The sequence below is a fragment of the Notolepis coatsorum genome, assembly GCF_963971535.1.
Source record: "Notolepis coatsorum genome assembly, chromosome: 19".
NCBI lineage: Eukaryota > Metazoa > Chordata > Actinopteri > Aulopiformes > Paralepididae > Notolepis > Notolepis coatsorum.
Genome location: NC_140183.1, coordinates 12,430,569 through 12,454,745, shown reverse-complemented (window position 1 = coordinate 12,454,745; position 24,177 = coordinate 12,430,569). Strand labels below are relative to the sequence as shown.

At 42.8% G+C, this 24,177-nt stretch overlaps 1 protein-coding gene across 1 annotated transcript in view; it reads left to right on the top strand.

Moving 5' to 3' along the window:
* mrpl13 (mitochondrial ribosomal protein L13) overlaps nucleotides 1–24,177 on the top strand; it is a 45,080-nt gene that overhangs the window by 7,976 nt on the left and 12,927 nt on the right. Inside the window, exons 3-4 of the mRNA XM_084336479.1 lie at nucleotides 5,340–5,433; nucleotides 16,541–16,601. Of these exons, the coding sequence (XP_084192605.1) occupies nucleotides 5,340–5,433; nucleotides 16,541–16,601 (155 nt within the window). The remainder of the gene's footprint in view (nucleotides 1–5,339; nucleotides 5,434–16,540; nucleotides 16,602–24,177) is intronic.

Sequence of the window (24,177 nt, the reverse complement as noted above, 5' to 3'; positions counted from 1 at the left end):
TCTCCCCCCAAAGATCATCTACTGTTGACCTGCTATCTCCCCTGAAGATCATCTACTGTTGACCTGCTATCTCCCCTGAAGATCATCTACTGTTGACCTGCTATCTCCCTAAATAGAATCTACTGTTGACCTGCTATCTCCCCTGAAGATCATCTACTGTTGACCTGCTATCTCCCTAAATAGAATCTACTGTTGACCTGCTATCTCCCCTGAAGATCATCTACTGTTGACCTGCTATCTCCCTAAATAGAATCTACTGTTGACCTGCTATCTCCCCTGAAGATCATCTACTGTTGACCTGCTATCTCCCTAAATAGAATCTACTGTTGACCTGCTATCTCCCCTGAAGATCATCTACTGTTGACCTGCTATCTCCCTAAATAGAATCTACTGTTGACCTGCTATCTCCCCTAAAGATCATCTACTGTTGACTTCCTATCTCCCCCCAAATATCATCTACTGTTGACCTGCTATCCCCCCTAAAGAGCATCTACTGTTGACCTGCTACCCCCCTAAAGATCATCTATCCAATCCAACTTTATCCAATCCAACTTTATTTATAAAGCGCTTTAACAGCCACAGGGGCACAAAGTGCTGTACAGAGGGAGCATATTAAAAACTATAAGCAGCACTAAAAATAGATAAAAAATACAAGAGTACCAAAAAATTGAAGAAAAAAAAGGTAAACATAGGCAGCAATACAAATTTAAATAGATCAGAGTACTTAAAAAACATTTAAAAGCAAAGGACACAGTAACAAAACGATACAACAATAACACAGTAAGACAATAAGATCATAAAATCAACAAGCTACATGGTGTCGAAAGCCAGAGAGAAAATGTGGGTCTTAAGGAGGCCTCTGAAACGGGGCAGTGATGAGGCCTGCCTAATCTGCAGTGGCAGCTCGTTCCACATTTTGGGGGCGACAACGGAGAAAGCACGGCCCCCCCTGAGCTTACGCCTAGTTGTAGGCACTACTAGGAGCAGCTGGTCAGCTGACCTGAGAGAGCGAGAAGGTGTATAGACCTGCAACAGCTCAGAGAGGTAGGGTGGGGCCAGGTCATGAAGAGCTTTAAAAGCAAATAAAATAATTTTAAAATGAATCCTAAAGTACACGGGGAGCCAGTGGAGTGAGGATAAAATCGGTGAGATGTGGTCATATTTACGAGTGCCAGTTAAAAGACGCGCAGCGGCGTTCTGCACCATTTGAAGGCAAGCCACCGAGGATCCACTCACCCCTATATAAAGTGCATTGCAGTAATCCAGCCTAGTCGTCACAAATGCATGGATTACTGCTTCAAAATGCTGCGCCTGTAGGATGGGCTTAATTTTGGCCAGCTGCCTCAACTGGAAAAAAACTCGATTTGACCACGGCCTTGATCTGGCTGTCAAATTTAAGGTCTGGGTCGATTTTTACACCTAAGTTCTTTACTATTGGTTTGACATGTTGTGCCAGCGAACCCAGATCTAGCAGTGAGGTCACAGAGGGGCCACCAAAAACCATGACCTCCGTCTTTTTGTCATTAAAATTAAAAAAATTCAAGGCCATCCAGGATTTAATGTCATTGAGACATTTGGTCAGTGGCTCTATGGAAAAGGAGCCAGACTTTTTTAGTGGCATATAAATCTGGCTGTCATCAGCGTAGCAGTGAAAAGGAATGCCGTGCTTTCTGAGGATGGAACCAAGGGGCAATAAATAAATAGAGAACAGGACGGCGCCAAGTATCGAGCCCTGGGGTACACCGTACAATAGGGGGGCAGTAGTGGACACAGAGTCCTCGAGCTTGACACAAAAAGATCGATCTGCCAGGTAGGACATGAACCATTTAAGGGCTATGCCTCTGATGCCCACCCACTGTTCAAGGTGGGCAATTAAAATGTCATGGTCCACCGTGTCAAAAGCGGCCGACAGGTCTAAAAGGACCATCTACTGTTCTACTGATCTACTGTTTACCTGCTATCTCCCCCTAAAGATCATCTACTGTTGACCTGCTATCTCCCCCTAAAGATCATCTACTGTTGACCTGCTATCTCCCCTGAAGAGCATCTACTGTTGACCTGCTATCTCCCCTAAAGATCATCTACTGTTGACCTGCTATCTCCCCTAAAGATCATCTACTGTTGACTTGCTACCTCCCCCTTAAAGATCATCTACTGTTGACCAATGACCTGCTATCTCCCCCTAAAGATCATCTACTGTTGACCTGCTATCTCCCCCTAAAGATCATCTACTGTTGACCAGCTATCTCCCCCTAAAGATCATCTACTGTTGACCTGCTATCTCCCCCTAAAGATCATCTACTGTTGACCTGCTATCTCCCCCTAAAGATCATCTACTGTTGACCTGCTATCTCCCTAAATAGAATCTACTGTTGACCTGCTATCTCCCTAAATAGAATCTACTGTTGACCTGCTATCTCCCCTAAAGAGCATCTACTGTTGACTTGCTACCTCCCCCTTAAAGATCATCTACTGTTGACCTGCTATCCCCCCTAAAGATCATCTACTGTTGACCTGCTATCTCCCCCTAAACATCATCTACTGTTGACCTGCTATCTCCCCCTAAAGATCATCTACTGTTGACCTGCTATCTGCCCCATAAAGATCATCTACTGTTGACCAGCTATCTCCCCCTAAAGAGCATCTACTGTTGACCAGCTATCTCCCCCTAAATATCATCTACTGTTGACCTGATATCTCCCCCTAAAGATCATCTACTGTTGACCTGATATCTCCCCCTAAAGAGCATCTACTGTTGACCTGCTATCTCCCCCATAAAGATCATCTACTGTTGACCTGCTATCTCCCCCTAAATATAATTGGTCAGTTTGATTAGCAGTTGATCAGTTATTTCTCTGTGTTGATAATTGGTTATTTTAATCAACAGTTTGATGTTACTTAGTTTGTTTGATCAGCAGTTGATCAGTTGTTTCTCTAGTTATTTCTCTCCATTGCTCACAATGAGAATCCATGTGATCATAATAAATTATCATCACTGATAAACTGTGTTTTGTTCAAAGGAAGAAACACAGCATGGACACATACAACTAGGCTAGTAGTATGGTCACCTACATGTGGCTAAAAAGGGGTTTTTTGGTTGGATAATTTCCCATCATACAATTCCTTAGGACTTTCTTTCTCTCATTCAGAACATATTGAGTTTGTTTTTGTGGTTGTGTGTGTGAAGTTGACCCACATTTATGGGTAAAATGCCTGGACTACTGGACGTTACAGCATCATGAAGCCCTTGTTGCTATTGCATGGAGTAACCACACAGTGGCGATAGAGGATCAGAAGAGATTTCATGAATAACACTCGGTCTAAACTAAAGGATAAGCCTGCATCTTTGTCAGTCATCAGTCATTGTGTTTCAGATAAGATAAGGTACTCCTTTATTGATCCCCTTGGGGAAGAAGTTCAGAAGTGTCCAGGTAACTGTGAGGACCACATGTTAGTAATGGCACACAGGGAGGCCTGAGGGACATAGTGGAGGGTAGACCCACACCCTTTTAACCTACCGGTAATACATGTTAAGATTGAAATTCATAGTATAGATATAGCAAGTATAGTATCTGATTGATGCACATTACATGAAAACAAGCTCTCTTTGAGGAAATACAACAAAATATTACTGTTCTGAAAGATAATATAGAGGTTGTTCTTTTCCTTTATACAACGGCATGCAAATTTCTCGATTCTGATTGGCCATTCACACGTCTTTATTGGCAACAATCCACGGTCCTGGGCTCAGGACCCGCCCACAACCGAATCACATAACCCTCCCCGGCTCACTCCGGGAGAAAACAAGATCGCGGACAACAAATGGTTATGTTGAAAGCACCATAACGACTAAATATGAAGCGATTCTGTCGAGGGGAAATTTTGTGTTAGTCCTTTAAACAATGTTGGATGATGTAATTGATGGGTCTTAAGTCAATCTAGAACAAAAGAAAAATCGCGGTTTGATTGATAGATTAATTGATTGATTTAAATTTCTACTTCCTTCTTTCTACTGACTGCAGCGTTCTCTCTCACACTGTCCGACGCTGGCGTACCCACAAACACACACACACACATACACACACACACACACACACACACACACACATACACACACACACGCACGCACACACACACACACACTGTGACACACACACACACACACGCACACACACACACACACACACACACACACACACACTCCTGTCTGCAACAGCGGGGGAGTCAGACTGAGAGAGAAGCAGCGCTGTTTTAAGTGAGCATGGTCTATTGAATTGATTGATTGGTTGATTGCTAATTTTATTACTGTACCCCTGGTTTCCAACTGGTTAAGTTTAGGCTAAAAGAAATAAATAAAAAAATAGGGCGAAGAAAACGTTTTTTTCCTATAGGGCAAAGAAAACGTTTTAATTTGTTTTACCTACTTTATATAGAAGCATCTAAGAATGAAGTTCTATGGAAAGTAGGTCTGCATTCCCTTAACAATTGTGTGTATTGAGCCGTACTGTATTGTACCCATTCTGCATCTGGTAATAAAATTTTCAATCAATCATTCCAATAATACACAGTTGGATGTGTTAGTTGGTTGGATGCACTTCAAGCTGCTTCCACATGAGGCAACTTCTCTCAATCATTCCAATAATACACAGTTGGATGTGTTAGTTTGGTTGGATGCACTTCAAGCTGCTTCCACATGGAGGCAACTTGTCTTTTTTGTAGTTGTGGGAACTACTTTTTCTGGCGGATGGTTTTTTCAATAAATCTTCGATTAATGTGTGTTTATTGTATAGAAATAAGGTTGGATGAATCTGGCAGTTGTATAAAAGCTTTACACCACGTGCAGTCGTGGTTTGTGACCAATAAACCATGCCTAGGGGGGTCTAACGACCCTCGGCTGCGCCTCGGGCCTAACGACCACCCCTAGGCATGGTTTATTGGTCACAAACCACTCCTGCGTGTGATGTAATGCTTAAGTATATTATATATTGACTGTACATTATTATAATATATTGACTGTATATTATATATTGACTATATTATATATGGACTATATTATATATTGACTATATTATTATATATATTGACTGTATATTATATATTGACTATATTATATATTAACTGTACATTATATATTACATGTCAACGTTATGAACGAAGCTTAGAAGCTTCAAACTATTCGGTACAGCCCTAATGCTAACTGTATGAAGGAGTGGTCTTGTCTATTAACCACTATGCTAACTGCGCAGGTAACATAATGACCCTTCCTCCTTTTATAGTGTCCTCGACTGCCTCGCTGTTCTGCCTGTATCTCTGTGTGATGATCTGTCTTGTCTTCTCAGGTGACTGTGGTGACCATGTGGTGGTGGTGAACACCAGACACATAGCGTTCTCTGGGAACAAGTGGGAACAGAAGGTCTACTCCTCCCACACAGGGTAAACACACTGCCTTACAGAAAGTACTCACACGGGCCGTAGAGCTGTCCCCGAAGCCTGTTTTTGGGCTTCAAACTTCGTCAGGGTTTTTTGAACGGACGTATAGCACATTCAATTTACGTTTGGAAATATATTGCTGAAATGGGACAGTGGGACACAAAATGGCACCTAGATACCCCTATTTTTGATAACAACTTCTTACTTTTGGGAGGGAAACCAGCTACATTTCCCAATTGGCAAAGACAAGGTATTCACAAACTATCTGACATATACAGTGAATACGGTCTCAGATCCTTTCAAGAGCTCAAGCAAATCTTGTCCCTAGTTTTGTCCCTAGTAGTAGTACATCCTTCTTTTTTTATTTACAGTTGCACACTGCAATGCGCACTTATGGTGTCTCATGGAATCAGCCTTTACCAGTTCATCCTTTTAATGATGATAGTGAGTGGCATAAATGTTAAAAATGGTTTTGTTTCTGGGTTATATAATAAAATACAAGGAAAACTAAACAGAGCTACAGGTAATACCACTGTCCGGAACATAGATTTAAAGGATTACAACGCCTGCATAAATTGGCAGAATGTATGGGATAATATTCCGCTAACCTCTCGTAATTATAATAATCAATTAACTCATTACAAACTGATACAAAGATTTTATCTGTCACCCAGGAAACTCTGTCAAATCAAAATTTTACAAAGTCCCCTGTGTGCTTTATGTCCGCAAAAAGTCATAGGAACATGCATACATATGATGTGGGAATGTCCAGGAGTACTAGCTTTTTGGGCCAAGGTTGCATTATTTCTCACTAATATAACGGAGATAAACAAACCTTGTTTGCCACACATTTTATTATTAAACGATGACTCATCTCTAAAAATCACAACTGCAAGCAGGCAGGCTACACAGTATATGACTATACTGACGGACAATCTATATACTGAAAAGACACTTTTCTATGCCACTGTGGGAATTAATATAAAATGCTGATGTGAATGTTTCTTTCCTCTGAACTTGTTTAAAAAATAAAAGATAAAATTATTTTTTATTTATTTTTTTAATCTTTTCATGTACCCCCTGGGGACCACCCACGTACCCCTAGGGGTACGCGTACCCCCGGTTGGGAAACACTGGTGTAGACTATAGTGTAGACCTAGTAGTGTAGCCTATAGTGTAGACCTAGTAGTGTAGCCTATAGTGTAGACCTAGTAGTGTAGCCTATAGTGTAGCCTATAGTGTAGACCTAGTAGTGTAGCCTATAGTGTAGACCTAGTAGTGTAGACCTAGTAGTGTAGCCTATAGTGTATACCTAGTAGTGTAGCCTATAGTGTAGACCTAGTAGTGTAGACCTAGTAGTGTAGACCTAGTAGTGTAGACCTAGTAGTGTAACCTAGTAGTGTAGCCTATAGTGTAGACCTAGTAGTGTAGACCTAGTAGTGTAGACCTAGTAGTGTAGCCTATAGTGTAGACCTAGTAGTGTAGCCTATAGTGTAGCCTATAGTGTAGACCTAGTAGTGTAGCCTATAGTGTAGACCTAGTAGTGTAGCCTATAGTGTAGCCTATAGTGTAGACCTAGTAGTGTAGCCTATAGTGTAGACCTAGTAGTTTAGCCTATAGTGTAGACCTAGTAGTGTATCCTATAGTGTAGACCTAGTAGTGTAGCCTATAGTGTAGCCTATAGTGTAGACCTAGTAGTGTAGACCTAGTAGTGTAGCCTATAGTGTAGACCTAGTAGTGTAGACCTAGTAGTGTAGCCTATAGTGTAGACCTAGTAGTGTAGCCTATAGTGTAGACCTAGTAGTGTAGCCTATAGTGTAGACCTAGTAGTGTAGACCTAGTAGTGTAGCCTATAGTGTAGCCTATAGTGTAGACCTAGTAGTGTAGCCTATAGTGTAGCCTACAGTGTAGCCTATAGTGTATACCTAGTAGTGTAGCCTATAGTGTAGACCTAGTAGTGTAGACCTAGTAGTGTAGCCTATAGTGTAGACCTAGTAGTGTAGACCTAGTAGTGTAGCCTATAGTGTATACCTAGTAGTGTAGCCTATAGTGTAGACCTAGTAGTGTAGCCTATAGTGTAGACCTAGTAGTGTAGCCTATAGTGTAGCCTACAGTGTAGCCTATAGTGTATACCTAGTAGTGTAGCCTATAGTGTAGACCTAGTAGTGTAGCCTATAGTGTAGACCTAGTAGTGTAGCCTATAGTGTAGACCTAGTAGTGTAGCCTATAGTGTAGACCTAGTAGTGTAGACCTAGTAGTGTAGCCTATAGTGTAGACCTAGTAGTGTAGACCTAGTAGTGTAGACCTAGTAGTGTAACCTAGTAGTGTAGCCTATAGTGTAGACCTAGTAGTGTAGACCTAGTAGTGTAGACCTAGTAGTGTAGCCTATAGTGTAGACCTAGTAGTGTAGCCTATAGTGTAGCCTATAGTGTAGACCTAGTAGTGTAGCCTATAGTGTAGACCTAGTAGTGTAGCCTATAGTGTAGCCTATAGTGTAGACCTAGTAGTGTAGCCTATAGTGTAGACCTAGTAGTTTAGCCTATAGTGTAGACCTAGTAGTGTAGACCTAGTAGTGTAGCCTATAGTGTAGCCTATAGTGTAGACCTAGTAGTGTAGACCTAGTAGTGTAGCCTATAGTGTAGACCTAGTAGTGTAGCCTATAGTGTAGACCTAGTAGTGTAGACCTAGTAGTGTAGCCTATAGTGTAGCCTATAGTGTAGACCTAGTAGTGTAGCCTATAGTGTAGCCTATAGTGTAGCCTACAGTGTAGCCTATAGTGTAGACCTAGTAGTGTAGACCTAGTAGTGTAGACCTAGTAGTGTAGCCTATAGTGTAGACCTAGTAGTGTAGACCTAGTAGTGTAGCCTATAGTGTAGCCTATAGTGTATACCTAGTAGTGTAGCCTATAGTGTAGACCTAGTAGTGTAGCCTATAGTGTAGACCTAGTAGTGTAGACCTAGTAGTGTAGCCTATAGTGTAGCCTATAGTGTAGACCTAGTAGTGTAGACCTAGTAGTGTAGCCTATAGTGTAGACCTAGTAGTGTAGACCTAGTAGTGTAGCCTATAGTGTAGACCTAGTAGTGTAGCCTATAGTGTATACCTAGTAGTGTAGCCTATAGTGTAGACCTAGTAGTGTAGCCTATAGTGTAGACCTAGTAGTGTAGCCTATAGTGTAGCCTACAGTGTAGCCTATAGTGTATACCTAGTAGTGTAGCCTATAGTGTAGACCTAGTAGTGTAGCCTATAGTGTAGACCTAGTAGTGTAGCCTATAGTGTAGACCTAGTAGTGTAGCCTATAGTGTAGACCTAGTAGTGTAGCCTATAGTGTAGACCTAGTAGTGTAGACCTAGTAGTGTAGCCTATAGTGTAGACCTAGTAGTGTAGACCTAGTAGTGTAGCCTATAGTGTAGACCTAGTAGTGTAGCCTATAGTGTAGACCTAGTAGTGTAGCCTATAGTGTAGACCTAGTAGTGTAGCCTATAGTGTAGACCTAGTAGTGTAGCCTATAGTGTATACCTAGTAGTGTAGACCTAGTAGTGTAGCCTATAGTGTAGACCTAGTAGTGTAGACCTAGTAGTGTAGCCTATAGTGTAGACCTAGTAGTGTAGACCTAGTAGTGTAGCCTATAGTGTAGACCTAGTAGTGTAGCCTATAGTGTAGACCTAGTAGTGTAGACCTAGTAGTGTAGACCTAGTAGTGTAGACCTAGTAGTGTAGCCTATAGTGTAGACCTAGTAGTGTAGACCTAGTAGTGTAGCCTATAGTGTAGCCTATAGTGTAGACCTAGTAGTGTAGCCTATAGTGTAGACCTAGTAGTGTAGACCTAGTAGTGTAGACCTAGTAGTGTAGACCTAGTAGTGTAGCCTATAGTGTAGACCTAGTAGTGTAGACCTAGTAGTGTAGCCTATAGTGTAGACCTAGTAGTGTAGACCTAGTAGTGTAGCCTATAGTGTAGACCTAGTAGTGTAGACCTAGTAGTGTAGCCTATAGTGTAGACCTAGTAGTGTAGACCTAGTAGTGTAGCCTATAGTGTAGACCTAGTAGTGTAGCCTATAGTGTAGACCTAGTAGTGTAGCCTATAGTGTAGACCTAGTAGTGTAGACCTAGTAGTGTAGCCTATAGTGTAGACCTAGTAGTGTAGCCTATAAGACCTAGTAGTGTAGACCTAGTAGTGTAGACCTAGTAGTGTAGCCTATAGTGTAGACCCTAGTAGTGTAGCCCCTATCAGAGTAGACCTAGTAGTGTAGACCTAGTAGTGTAGACCTATAGTGTAGCCTATAGTGTAGACCTAGTAGTGTAGACCTAGTAGTGTAGACCTAGTAGTGTAGACCTAGTAGTGTAGACCTAGTAGTGTAGCCTATAGTGTAGACCTAGTAGTGTAGACCTATAGTGTAGACCTAGTAGTGTAGCCTAGTAGTGTAGCCTAGTAGTGTAGACCTAGTAGTGTAGACCTAGTAGTGTAGCCTATAGTGTAGACCTAGTAGTGTAGACCTAGTAGTGTAGCCTAGTAGTGTAGCCTATAGTGTAGACCTAGTAGTGTAGACCTAGTAGTGTAGCCTATAGTGTAGCCTATAGTGTAGACCTAGTAGTGTAGACCTAGTAGTGTAGCCTATAGTGTAGCCTATAGTGTAGACCTAGTAGTGTAGACCTAGTAGTGTAGCCTATAGTGTAGCCTATAGTGTAGCCTAGTAGTGTAGACCTAGTAGTGTAGACCTAGTAGTGTAGCCTATAGTGTAGACCTAGTAGTGTAGACCTAGTAGTGTAGCCTATAGTGTAGACCTAGTAGTGTAGCCTAGTAGTGTAGACCTAGTAGTGTAGCCTATAGTGTAGACCTAGTAGTGTAGACCTAGTAGTGTAGCCTATAGTGTAGACCTAGTAGTGTAGCCTAGTGTAGCCTAGTAGTGTAGACCTAGTAGTGTAGACCTAGTAGTGTAGCCTATAGTGTAGACCTAGTAGTGTAGACCTAGTAGTGTAGCCTATAGTGTAGACCTAGTAGTGTAGCCTATAGTGTAGACCTAGTAGTGTAGACCTAGTAGTGTAGACCTAGTAGTGTAGCCTATAGTGTAGACCTAGTAGTGTAGCCTAGTAGTGTAGACCTAGTAGTGTAGCCTATAGTGTAGACCTAGTAGTGTAGCCTATAGTGTAGACCTAGTAGTGTAGCCTATAGTGTAGACCTAGTAGTGTAGACCTAGTAGTGTAGCCTATAGTGTAGACCTAGTAGTGTAGACCTAGTAGTGTAGCCTATAGTGTAGACCTAGTAGTGTAGCCTATAGTGTAGACCTAGTAGTGTAGCCTATAGTGTAGCCTATAGTGTAGACCTAGTAGTGTAGCCTATAGTGTAGCCTATAGTGTAGACCTAGTAGTGTAGCCTATAGTGTAGACCTAGTAGTGTAGCCTATAGTGTAGCCTATAGTGTAGACCTAGTAGTGTAGCCTATAGTGTAGCCTATAGTGTAGACCTAGTAGTGTAGACCTAGTAGTGTAGCCTATAGTGTAGACCTAGTAGTGTAGCCTATAGTGTAGCCTATAGTGTAGACCTAGTAGTGTAGCCTATAGTGTAGACCTAGTAGTGTAGCCTATAGTGTAGCCTATAGTGTAGACCTAGTAGTGTAGACCTAGTAGTGTAGCCTATAGTGTAGCCTATAGTGTAGACCTAGTAGTGTAGACCTAGTAGTGTAGACCTAGTAGTGTAGCCTATAGTGTAGCCTATAGTGTAGACCTAGTAGTGTAGCCTATAGTGTAGACCTAGTAGTGTAGACCTAGTAGTGTAGCCTATAGTGTAGCCTATAGTGTAGACCTAGTAGTGTAGACCTAGTAGTGTAGCCTATAGTGTAGACCTAGTAGTGTAGACCTAGTAGTGTAGCCTATAGTGTAGACCTAGTAGTGTAGACCTAGTAGTGTAGCCTATAGTGTAGACCTAGTAGTGTAGCCTATAGTGTAGCCTATAGTGTAGACCTAGTAGTGTAGCCTATAGTGTAGACCTAGTAGTGTAGCCTATAGTGTAGACCTAGTAGTGTAGACCTAGTAGTGTAGCCTATAGTGTAGACCTAGTAGTGTAGACCTAGTAGTGTAGCCTATAGTGTAGCCTATAGTGTAGACCTAGTAGTGTAGACCTAGTAGTGTAGCCTATAGTGTAGACCTAGTAGTGTAGCCTATAGTGTAGACCTAGTAGTGTAGCCTATAGTGTAGACCTAGTAGTGTAGCCTATAGTGTAGACCTAGTAGTGTAGACCTAGTAGTGTAGCCTATAGTGTAGACCTAGTAGTGTAGACCTAGTAGTGTACCCTATAGTGTAGACCTAGTAGTGTAGCCTATAGTGTAGCCTATAGTGTAGACCTAGTAGTGTAGACCTAGTAGTGTAGCCTATAGTGTAGCCTATAGTGTAGACCTAGTAGTGTAGACCTAGTAGTGTAGCCTATAGTGTAGACCTAGTAGTGTAGACCTAGTAGTGTAGCCTATAGTGTAGACCTAGTAGTGTAGCCTATAGTGTAGACCTAGTAGTGTAGACCTAGTAGTGTAGCCTATAGTGTAGACCTAGTAGTGTAGACCTAGTAGTGTAGACCTAGTAGTGTAGCCTATAGTGTAGACCTAGTAGTGTAGCCTATAGTGTAGACCTAGTAGTGTAGCCTATAGTGTAGACCTAGTAGTGTAGCCTATAGTGTAGACCTAGTAGTGTAGCCTATAGTGTAGACCTAGTAGTGTAGACCTAGTAGTGTAGCCTATAGTGTAGCCTATAGTGTAGACCTAGTAGTGTAGCCTATAGTGTAGACCTAGTAGTGTAGACCTAGTAGTGTAGACCTAGTAGTGTAGCCTATAGTGTAGACCTAGTAGTGTAGACCTAGTAGTGTAGCCTATAGTGTAGACCTAGTAGTGTAGCCTATAGTGTAGACCTAGTAGTGTAGACCTAGTAGTGTAGCCTATAGTGTAGACCTAGTAGTGTAGACCTAGTAGTGTAGCCTATAGTGTAGACCTAGTAGTGTAGACCTAGTAGTGTAGCCTATAGTGTAGCCTATAGTGTAGACCTAGTAGTGTAGACCTAGTAGTGTAGACCTAGTAGTGTAGCCTATAGTGTAGACCTAGTAGTGTAGACCTAGTAGTGTAGCCTATAGTGTAGACCTAGTAGTGTAGCCTATAGTGTAGCCTATAGTGTAGACCTAGTAGTGTAGACCTAGTAGTGTAGCCTATAGTGTAGACCTAGTAGTGTAGACCTAGTAGTGTAGACCTAGTAGTGTAGACCTAGTAGTGTAGACCTAGTAGTGTAGACCTAGTAGTGTAGCCTATAGTGTAGACCTAGTAGTGTAGACCTAGTAGTGTAGCCTATAGTGTAGCCTACAGTGTAGCCTATAGTGTAGCTTATAGTGTAGACCTAGTAGTGTAGCCTATAGTGTAGACCTAGTAGTGTAGACCTAGTAGTGTAGCCTATAGTGTAGACCTAGTAGTGTAGACCTAGTAGTGTACCCTATAGTGTAGACCTAGTAGTGTAGCCTATAGTGTAGGCTATAGTGTAGACCTAGTAGTGTAGCCTATAGTGTGTGCAACTGTGAAGAAAACCCCCATTGGTTTAAACTTTAAACAGAATAAAAAATTTGAATGTTGATTTAGAATTCGAACGCCAACATAACGAACGAAGGTCCGGACGTTCGAACGTTTCAGCTCAGCCCTATGCCGTACAGAAAGTACTCACACAGGATAAATACTGCCGTACAGAAAGTACTCACACAGGATAAATACTGCCGTACAGAAAGTACTCACACAGGATAAATACTGCCGTACAGAAAGTACTCACACAGGATAAATACTGCCGTACAGAAAGTACTCACACAGGATAAATACTGCCGTACAGAAAGTGTACAGAAAGTACTCACACAGGATAAATACTGCCGTACAGAAAGTACTCAGACAGGATAAATACTGCCGTACAGAAAGTACTCACACAGGATAAATACTGCCTTACAGAAAGTACTCACACAGGATAAATACTGCCGTACAGAAAGTACTCACACAGGATAAATACTGCCGTACAGAAAGTACTCACACAGGATAAATACTGCCTTACAGAAAGTACTCACACAGGATAAATACTGCCGTACAGAAAGTACTCACACAGGATAAATACTGCCGTACAGAAAGTACTTACACAGGATAAATACTGCCTTACAGAAAGTACTGACACAGGATAAATACTGTACAGAAAGTACTGACACAGGATAAATACTGCCTTACAGAAAGTACTCACACAGGATAAATACTGCCGTACAGAAAGTACTGACACAGGATAAATACTGCCATACAGAAAGTACTCACACAGGATAAATACTGCCGTACAGAAAGTACTCACACAGGATAAATACTGCCGTACAGAAAGTACTGACACAGGATAAATACTGCCATACAGAAAGTACTCACACAGGATAAATACTGCCTTACAGAAAGTACTCACACAGGATAAATACTGCCGTACAGAAAGTACTCACACAGGATAAATACTGCCTTACAGAAAGTACTGACACAGGATAAATACTGCCTTACAGAAAGTACTCACACAGGGTAAATACTGCCGTACAGAAAGTACTCACACAGGATAAATACTGCCTTACTTGCCTTACAGAAAGTACTCACACAGGGTAAATACTGCCGTACAGAAAGTACTCACACAGGATAAATACTGCCTTACAGAAAGTACTGACACAGGATAAATACTGCCTTACAGAAAGTACTCACACAGGGTAAATACTGCCGTACAGAAAGTACTCACACAGGATAAATACTGCCTTACAGAAAGTACTCACACAGGGTAAATACTGCCGTACAGAAAGTACTCACAGGAAAAATACTGCCTTACAGAAAGTACTCACACAGGATAAATTCTGCCTTACAGAAAGTACTCACACAGGATAAATACTTCCTTACACAAAGTACTCACACAGGGTAAATACTGCCTTACAGAAAGTACTCACACAGGATAAATACTGCCTTACTGGTAGAATATTTGATGCCGCCAAACAATAACGCTTTTGTTTTGCTTTGATGTGAGGTCTGGAGGAATTCGCAGTATGACAAATTACTATATAGCACATGTATTATAACTATGTTATACTTGTTTTTTTCATTTTATTTAATTTCACACCTCTATTTAAACTCAAAGGGCAACGTTACATACAGTCGAGTGTACATAATTAAGCAAAAAAAAAAGGCATATAAAACCACACAGCATATAATATCAATTAGACTAGTAAGGATAACAATCAATTAACCCTTTGGTTGCCGAAAAACTGAGATCTACGTTTCTGTGGCCCAGCGCTTGAGTGCCGGAAACGTAGATCTACGTTTCTGTTTCGGTATTTCTTTTATTCGCTATTGCCATTCATAATTCATCGGCGCAGCCTGTGCATGCTGTACTGAATGTGTCTGAGATCGCAGACGGTCAATACCGCCACCTTGCGGCCGCTATTGCACTCCATTTGAAACGATGTAGTTTCTTTTCTCTACCGAGCTGCGGCGTGGGGGCAAAACAAGCGCTTGTAGGGATGGCTTGGACAACCGCCCGTTCATGTGCAATGCCGGATAACGTCGGAGACAGGATCGCTGTGGATATCTGGAATGGCGATCAGATAATTGGATTATTCTTTTTGCATGACATCAGAGACAAGGTAAGGACTCTATATTACCGATCTTGCGTTGATCTGATATTCTTTCCCCCACGATCGCTCTGTGTCTGTGTTTTATGTGTGTGTTGTGTCCCGTTGGTCACATCACGGCACGAATGGGCGCCCCGCTGCAAGCCCCCTTTCATCCGTACATGATGAAAGATAATACCGATAATATAGCGTTGATTTCAGATTGATTGTTGATCCAAGCAAGGAATGGCAACGTGATAAGTGAATTCCAATAAAACGCTGTTTTCGCGTCTTTTCATGAGATTACTCAGTTTACTCAGAATCACTGAAACTATACTCATATTCACCACGGTATAAAACGGAAATGTACGGATGAAAAAATTATCAGTTTTTTGCATGTTGACTGGAAGAAACTCAATGACAATCGAAAACGTTATTAGATCCATAGCTATAATATTTAATATAGTTTTTAGCACTGCAAACACGCCATTCTCTCCATTGAATAGAACGCTGGCACTGAAGGCCCACAGTGCCCCCTGCTGCCTGGCAATCAAAATGATAAAACACCTACAACTTGATTGACAAAGGTTGAAGATCAAGGTCTTAACACTAGCACAGCCATGGAGAAAATGCCACTGATTCCCGCCAGGAACGGGTCAGATGACCCGACAGCTTATATGAGAAATATGAGAAAAATAAACAGTGTAAACTATATAATTACCTCTGAATATAAAAATATGAGGTTTACCACAATGAAATGTAGGTTTGAGTGACAAAAAAAAATAAATAAATAAAAAAAAATATATATATTATTATTATTTTTTTGGATGGAAGAGCCACACATTGAGGGGCAAAGAGCCACATGCGGCTCGCGAGCCACCGGTTGGCCACCCCTGCGCTAGACGCTCGCAAAGTGCTGTGACTTTCGTCTGTTCCAACAGTGGAATAACGTTCTAATTACATTTTCCTGAAGTCATTTTGAAATTTCAGAAACCGTGCCACATAAAACGGGTACTTTTAGGAAAAGTCATTGAGTGACAGAGCTGGAGCTCGACCGAGTGACGAGGATACATTTATTGAAAATGCCTAGTAGGGCTCATGTGACCCCTTGTCGGCTGTGCTAGTGTTAAACTCTGAGGGGAGAATCTCAAGCGTTAAGGGCTGTTGGAGTTCATTCCATGAGCTAGAGGCAGTGTTGTAGTCGAGTCCGAGTCGAGTCCCCAGTGTTCGAGTCCAAGTCCGAGTCACCAAAGAAGAGCCTGAGTCGAGTGCGAGTCCAAGTCGTCAAGGTTGAGTCCACTCCACTTCACTCTGGCAGTCAAAGAGCTGACATCTCTACATTAAACATAAATGACACAGCGGTCACCGTTTCAAAGGGAGTTTATTTACAAAAAAAAGTCTCAGACTAGTCGTGTTACTGTGCTGTAATATCTGAAGACATAATGCTGAGTTGTCGAGGTGTTTAAAAGATGAAGTCCCTGCTCTTCTCTCTGAAGGTACCCCGGAGGCTTCAAACAGGTCACTGCTGCCCAGCTCCACCACAAAGACCCTACGGCTGTAAGTACATGTTTTCATACGGTTTGCATTATGGCTTCAAGCTCGTGGGGCTTATTTAGAGCGTCAGGTGCTCAGGGTTTCACTACTTTGAAGGATTACTTTAGACGGTACACAGTCTTTCATCCAAAATTCCTGTGATTTGCTTAGTTTTGGAGATACTTGTCATAGAGATATCTGCCATAGAGGTACTTGCTGTAGAGATACTTGCTGTAGAGATACCTGCTGTAGAGATACCTGCTGTAGAGATACCTGCTTTAGAGATACCTGCTGTAGAGATACCTGCTGTAGAGATGTCTGCTGTAGAGATACGTGCTGTAGAGATATCTGCTGTAGAGAGATACCTGCTGTAGAGATGTCTGCTGTAGAGATGTCTGCTGTAGAGATGTCTGCTGTAGAGAGATACCTGCTGTAGAGATGTCTGCTGTAGAGATACCTGCTGTAGAGATGTCTGCTGTAGAGATACCTGCTGTAGAGATGTCTGCTGTAGAGATGTCTGCTGTAGAGATGTCTGCTGTAGAGAGATACCTGCTGTAGAGATGTCTGTTGTAGAGATACCTGCTGTAGAGATGTCTGCTGTAGAGATACCTGCTGTAGAGATGTCTGCTGTAGAGATGTCTGCTGTAGAGATACCTGCTGTAGAGATACATGCTGTAGATATACCTGCTGTAGAGATACCTGCTGTAGAGATACCTGCTATAGAGACACCTGCTGTAGAGATGCCTGCTTTAGAGATGCCTGCTTTAGAGATACCTGTTGTAGAGATACCTGTTGTAGAGATACCTGCTGTAGAGATTTCTGCTGTAGAGATGTCTGCTGTAGAGATACCTGCTGTAGAGATGTCTGCTGTAGAGATACATGCTGTAGAGATACCTGCTGTAGAGACACCTGCTGTAGAGATGCCTGCTTTAGAGATACCTGCTGTAGAGATACCTGCTTTAGAGATACCTGCTGTAGAGATACCTGTTGTAGAGATACCTGCTTTAGAGATACCTGCTGTAGAGATACCTGCTTTAGAGATACCTGCTGTAGAGATACCTGCTTTAGAGATACCTGCTTTAGAGATACCTGCTTTAGAGATACCTGCTGTAGAGATACCTGCTGTAGAGATACCTGCTGTAGAGATGTCTGCTGTAGAGATACCTGCTGTAGAGATACCTGCTGTAGAGATGTCTGCTGTAGAGATACCTGCTGTAGAGACACATGCTTTAGAGATACCTGCTGTAGAGATGTCTGCTGTAGAGATACCTGCTGTAGAGATACCTGCTGTAGAGATGTCTGCTGTAGAGATACCTTCTGTAGAGATGTCTGCTGTAGAGATACCTGCTGTAGAGATACCTGCTGTAGAGATACCTGCTGTAGAGATACCTGCTGTAGAGATACATGCTGTAGATATACCTGCTGTAGAGATACCTGCTGTAGAGATACCTGCTATAGAGATGTCTGCTGTAGAGATACCTGCTGTAGATATACCTGCTGTAGAGATACCTGCTGTAGATATACCTGCTATAGAGACGCCTGCTGTAGAGATGCCTGCTTTAGAGATACCTGCTGTAGAGATTTCTGCTGTAGAGATACCTGCTGTAGAGATGTCTGCTGTAGAGATGTCTGCTGTAGAGATACATGCTGTAGAGATACCTGCTGTAGAGACGCCTGCTGTAGAGATGCCTGCTTTAGAGATACCTGCTGTAGAGATACCTGCTTTAGAGATACCTGGGCCTAACAAAAATAATAGTTGGTTTCAGGTTGGCTGTCAGTTTGGCCATGGGTAGGTAGGGAATTTATTTTATTTTATTTTTTTATTTTTTTATTTTAAAGGGATTTTTTTTTTTTTTGACACCACAGGTGCATGTACTCTGCCAAGATGTTTAATATCCATATATTGTTGCTTTTATAGTATTGAAGACATGGACAACTCCTTTTAAAACAGAACATTTATTTAAAGTGAAGTCTTCAATGTTAAACAGTGCATGAAAGACCAAATGCAGTCATTGACAACGTGCTTCTTCTGCCAGCTCCAATACAAACTTGGCAGCAGGGTTAAAACAGAACATGACAACGTGCTTCTTCTGCCAGCTCCAATACAAACTGGGCAGCAGGGTTAAAACAGAACATGACAACGTGCTTCTTCTGCCAGCTCCAATACAAACTGGGCAGAAGTATTAAAGTTCTGACATTCATGTACGTATTTAAAGCGCAGAACAATTGAAATGTCAGTTTATTTTTTATATAAAAATGTCAGACTGTCATTCACACCTTTTGTGCCAATATTCTGATCATTCAATGGAGAGATTGAAAGATGAGCTCTAGAAGTTGCCACTGCCCGTCAAATCAAAGAAGAAATATTTATGTATGTTATTAAAACGAGTCAGATCTAGGAATAGGATGAAATCCACAACCAGATATACCACGCCTCCGACTCCCAGCAAAAAGCTTTTATTATATTAAATACCACACATGTACTAAAGGTTCAAATACAAAGACACTGTACTACAAAAGTACAATGTACAAAGGTAGTACTAAAAATGCCACCCCTAAATATACTCACTAAATATCCCGACGTCAGAGAGCTGTGCAAATATTGTGAAATACTTGCTTTTTATATATTCTCATTCTTGACATGCCAGGACTGCACTTTTTTACTATTTAATTAAACTTGATTGTAAAAAATATTATCTCAAATTCATACTATTACAGAAACAGTGCTTGCATGAAAATGAAACGTACTATAATGTTCTGCCGTTGTGTGTGTCACTGTTAGCTGGGTGTGTGTTTCCGACCGGGAGAGATAGGGGGTGGCACCGGAAGTTAGTTTGTTGTCGTGGAATACACGTGTAAGCATGCATAGATATATAGAACACTAGATAGCTTAAGGCGGAGTCACCAGCGTCGCTGAACCGCCGCCATTTTGCTCCAGTCAGCCTTGAGTGAGGGTTATCGGTAGCTGAGCTGCCTGGAGCAAGATGGCCGCCCTACGACGACGTCGCTCTCCATTGGCCGGCAGCGCGGGCTATCTAGTGGCTATCTATATCTATGTAAAGCATGTAGCTGTGTGTGATGACGAGCGAGGTATTCACCTGTATGTAACCGATATCAATGGAATTAAACAACCCCAAAGAAGCATAAACCCCTCCTCATTCTTCATAACAATTAGTATGGCAGAACGATACAGTACATACAGACAGACTCGTTCCATTTGAGTAAAATAGTTAACTCACCGTCACCAATTCTGAGCCTTGGTTTGTGCTCGCCTGGACAGAAAACCCCACTCGCCTGGTTTGGAGGCTCTTGATGATGGAATTCATCAACTCGTCTTTTTTATTTTGTTCAGTTCTCAGCGGAGGCAAATGTATACGTTGCTGTGCACGAAACAGCAAGTCGAAGGCAGACTGGCTTGTGGAGGGTACAGGTTCTGGCGCTGGAGCCTTGCACTTCAGTGCCAAGTACTTGAATTGAAATAAGTTTAACACGGCGCCATTAGCTTGTAGCTTGCGGCCATTTGCTGGAGTCTGGCGCTCTCTACTGGAACAAAGGGCGCTCTACAAAATGCGTATTTTTTTCCGCCAATAGAAACTCCCATAAAATAAATTGGGTCGCACATAAATCTGCAGGGTCGGTCGGCAACCTGAAACCAACCATTATTTTTGTTAGGCCCTGCTGTAGAGATACCTGTTGTAGAGATACCTGCTTTAGAGATACCTGCTTTAGAGATACCTGCTTTAGAGATACCTGCTTTAGAGATACCTGCTGTAGAGATACCTGCTGTAGAGATGTCTGCTGTAGAGATACATGCTGTAGAGATACCTGCTGTAGAGACTAGTGTTGTCACGATACTGGAATTTCGACTTCGATACGATACCTTGAAAAGTATCGATACTTTCGATACTTTCAATACCAAAAAAAAAATTTATTATAATTTTTTTTTTATTATAATTTTTTTTTTTTTTTTTACAAATTTTGCTTTTGTTGCTGGTTGATTCTCCTCAGCTTCTCTCTGGTACTATACGAGAAGATAAATACACTTTTAAAACCCTTTGTTTATCTTTAGATCAGAGAGAGAAAGAGAGAGTGGCTGCTGGAGATTTTAGGTCTACTGACTGAGCGCACCGAAAACAAGGGTGAGAGAGAGAGAGGGAGAGAGAGAGAGAGAGAGGGAGAGAGGGAGAGAGAGGGAGAGAGAGAGAGAGAGAGAGCTCCGTAGCTGAGCAGGATCGCATTTTGTCAACACACTGGGACCTGGAGGAAGCGATATAAGGAAACGAATTGCCAATAAATGTGAAGTTATCTTTGAACCTGTTGTCAAGCGTCTTCAATATACCCCCCCTCCTCACTAATGGAACTGGTGTTGCAGAGTCACGTTAGTTAGTTAGACACTGTAGTTTAGCGTTAGCTGAACGGCTAACTGGCATTAGCCACTGAGGCTACTAGCGTTAGCCACAATAGCCAGTTGATCAATTCTATTCATGTCTCCTCCTCGACTTCCACTCCGCTCGACCGAACGTTGGAAACGGGGTAGTTGTGTCGAGTTCATGCGTGTACTGGTGTAGTGGGCTCGGCTTGACGTTACTCCGTTTCCATGAAGTAATAGGTGGCCAGCTAGCTAGCATTAAGCTAACGGAGGAACGACAGCTAACGTTGGCTAATAATAGCGTTGTTTACAAACTGAAGACAGGGCTGCGCTGCCCGGGGGAGGAGGCTGCAGTAAGCTTGTGTCTGTTGCTCTGAGCGAGGAGGAGGAGGCGGAAGCGCAAGGCTCTGGCAGCGCGTCTGTCAACAACTTGCGGGAGCAAGCCAGCTGGTACCGATACTGCAGAAAGTATCGGTACTTCGGGAAATGAGTATTGAAGCCGTTTTAAATATTCAGTATCGATATGTATCGATACTTCGATATTTTTGACAACACTAGTAGAGACACATGCTTTAGAGATACCTGCTGTAGAGATGTCTGCTGTAGAGATACCTGCTGTAGAGATGTCTGCTGTAGAGATACCTGCTGTAGAGATGTCTGCTGTAGAGATACCTGCTGTAGAGATACCTGCTGTAGAGATACCTGCTGTAGAGATGTCTGCTGTAGAGATGTCTGCTGTAGAGATACCTGCTGTGGAGACACCTGCTGTAGAGATGTCTGCTGTAGAGATATCTGCTGTAGAGACACCTGCTGTAGAGATACCTGCTGTAGAGACACCTGCTGTAGAGATACCTGCTGTAGAGATACCTGTTGTAGAGATACCTGCTGTAGAGATGTCTGCTGTAGAGATACCTGCTGTAGAGATATCTGCTGTAGAGATATGTGCTGTAGAGATGTCTGCTGTATCTGTACAGCAGATATCTGCAATGACTAAAGACTTCTTCAAAGTCCAGTTTAATCTAATCTTAATCTTAATCGTAATGCCAGTACCTTGGTCAGGGGACCAACTCCAGCTGTAATACCAGTACCTTGGTCAAGGGACCAACTCCAGCTGTAATGCCAGTACCTTGGTCAGGGGACCAACTCCAGCTGTAACACCAGTACCTTGGTCAAGGGACCAACTCCAGCTGTAATGCCAGTACCTTGGTCAGGGGACCAACTCGAGCTGTAATGCCAGTACCTTGGTCAAGAGACCAACTCCAGTTGTAATGCCAGTACCTTGGTCAAGGGACCAACTCGAGCTGTAACACCAGTACCTTGGTCAAGGGACCAACTCGAGCTGTAACACCAGTACCTTGGTCAAGGGCAATGGCAGGAAACCTAGCATGTCTTTATTGGTTATGATATTATTATACTGAGTGGTGGTTTGTGTTCATCACCAGATGGTTTGCCAGCCTCTTGAATTAGTATGTGGCTCTGCTGTGTGAGCCAGCTACAGGGATTAGTGCCGCTGAGGAAATCCATGACGCGATGAGGAGGTTTCTCTCGTTTGACACTCATCCCTCCTTATCTACAACTCCTGCATGTTAATGTGGAGCCCAGAGGATGAGAGAACCCCCAGCAGGCTGGAGGAGGAGGGAGGGGGGGGGGGGGTCTCTCAACAGGGGAATGCTAGAGGAAGGATAATCCTGGGTTTTGGTTTAGCTGCATTATTCATGTTTTCATGTGTGTTAGAGGAAGAGTTGAGCCTGTCTGCCTCCCAACACACACCGATGGCTGTATTTGACCTAAATACTTGACAAACCGCTGGCTATTGAATCCCATGTTAGTGCCGTCAGTAACACAGACCCTGAGATAGTGAGCCAACGTCGGGTCTTTGTTGCCTTTTGAACCCGGAGGCCTAGTAAGACCCACAGTAGTTTTTTTTTGGCTTCCTGTTCGTCTTTTAATGTGAAATAATCCACGCTTTACCGCAAATAATCGGTAAACATGTCTAACATCAGTTGTGTGTCTTGATTCTTAGGGCTCTGACTGTAGATCTGGGGCGACAGTGGCTCAGGAGGTAGAGCCGTCGTCTGGTAATCCGGAGGTTTCCGGTTTGATTCCCGCTCTTCCCGGGCAGTGTGTTGGAAGTGTTCTTGAGCAAGACACTTAACCCCTAACTACTCCAGTTGTAATGTATGTAATGCCAGTACCTTGGTCACGGGGCAGTGGCAGGAGTATATACTCTGCCTGTATGGTGTGGGAGGTAATGCATGTTATGATATCCTGTTCTGGGCTTTTTGCAACCCAGCCAAGCCTCTGACCACAGGCCTGTCTTTTTGACCGCACTTTAGCAGGAATGAGGTTTGGAGGCCCGGGGGGAGAAGACGAAATGGAATTGGATGAATAAAATAAAACGTAGTGAGATTCGCGTCGGCACCACCCGTGTCGAATAATCCCCTATCCGGTTTTATCGTCCAATATTTCTGTCTAATGAAATCTCTTTCCAAGCTCATGACTCTGGTTGGGACGACACAGTGGCTTCGGAGGTAGAGTTGGCCCACGACAGCGAGTCGCGCTGAGTAGCGATCAGGACGATGCCGTCTGAAGTGTGGCAACATTTAGAGAAGTTGGAGGGCAATACATTTGTTGTTTGCAACGTATTGTAAAGCGAAACTACCGTTTTCAGGTAACGCTACCAATTAAAAAAAATAAATCGATAATAATAATGTATTCAAAAATATCGATATTTATCGATAATTTTGTCCCGATTTATCGATTCTTCCAAATTCTTCCTCTGTCTCACCTCCACCCTGTCTCTCTGTCTCACCTCCACCCTGTCTCTCTCTCTCTCCTCCACCCTGTCTCTCTGTCTCACCTCCACCCTGTCTCCCTGTCTCTCTGTCTCACCTCCACCCTGTCTCCCTGTCTCACCTCCACCCTGTCTCTCTGTCTCACCTCCACCCTGTCTCACCTCCACCCTGTCTCTCTGTCTCTCTGTCTCACCTCCACCCTGTCTCTCTGTCTCTCCTCCACCCTGTCTCCCTGTCTCTCTGTCTCTCCTCCACCCTGTCTCTCTGTCTCTCTGTCTCACCTCCACCCTGTCTCTCTGTCTCACCTCCACCCTGTCTCCCTGTCTCACCTCCACCCTGTCTCTCTGTCTCTCCTCCACCCCGTCTCTCTGTCTCACCTCCACCCTGTCTCACCTCCACCCTGTCTCCCTGTCTCACCTCCACCCTGTCTCTCTGT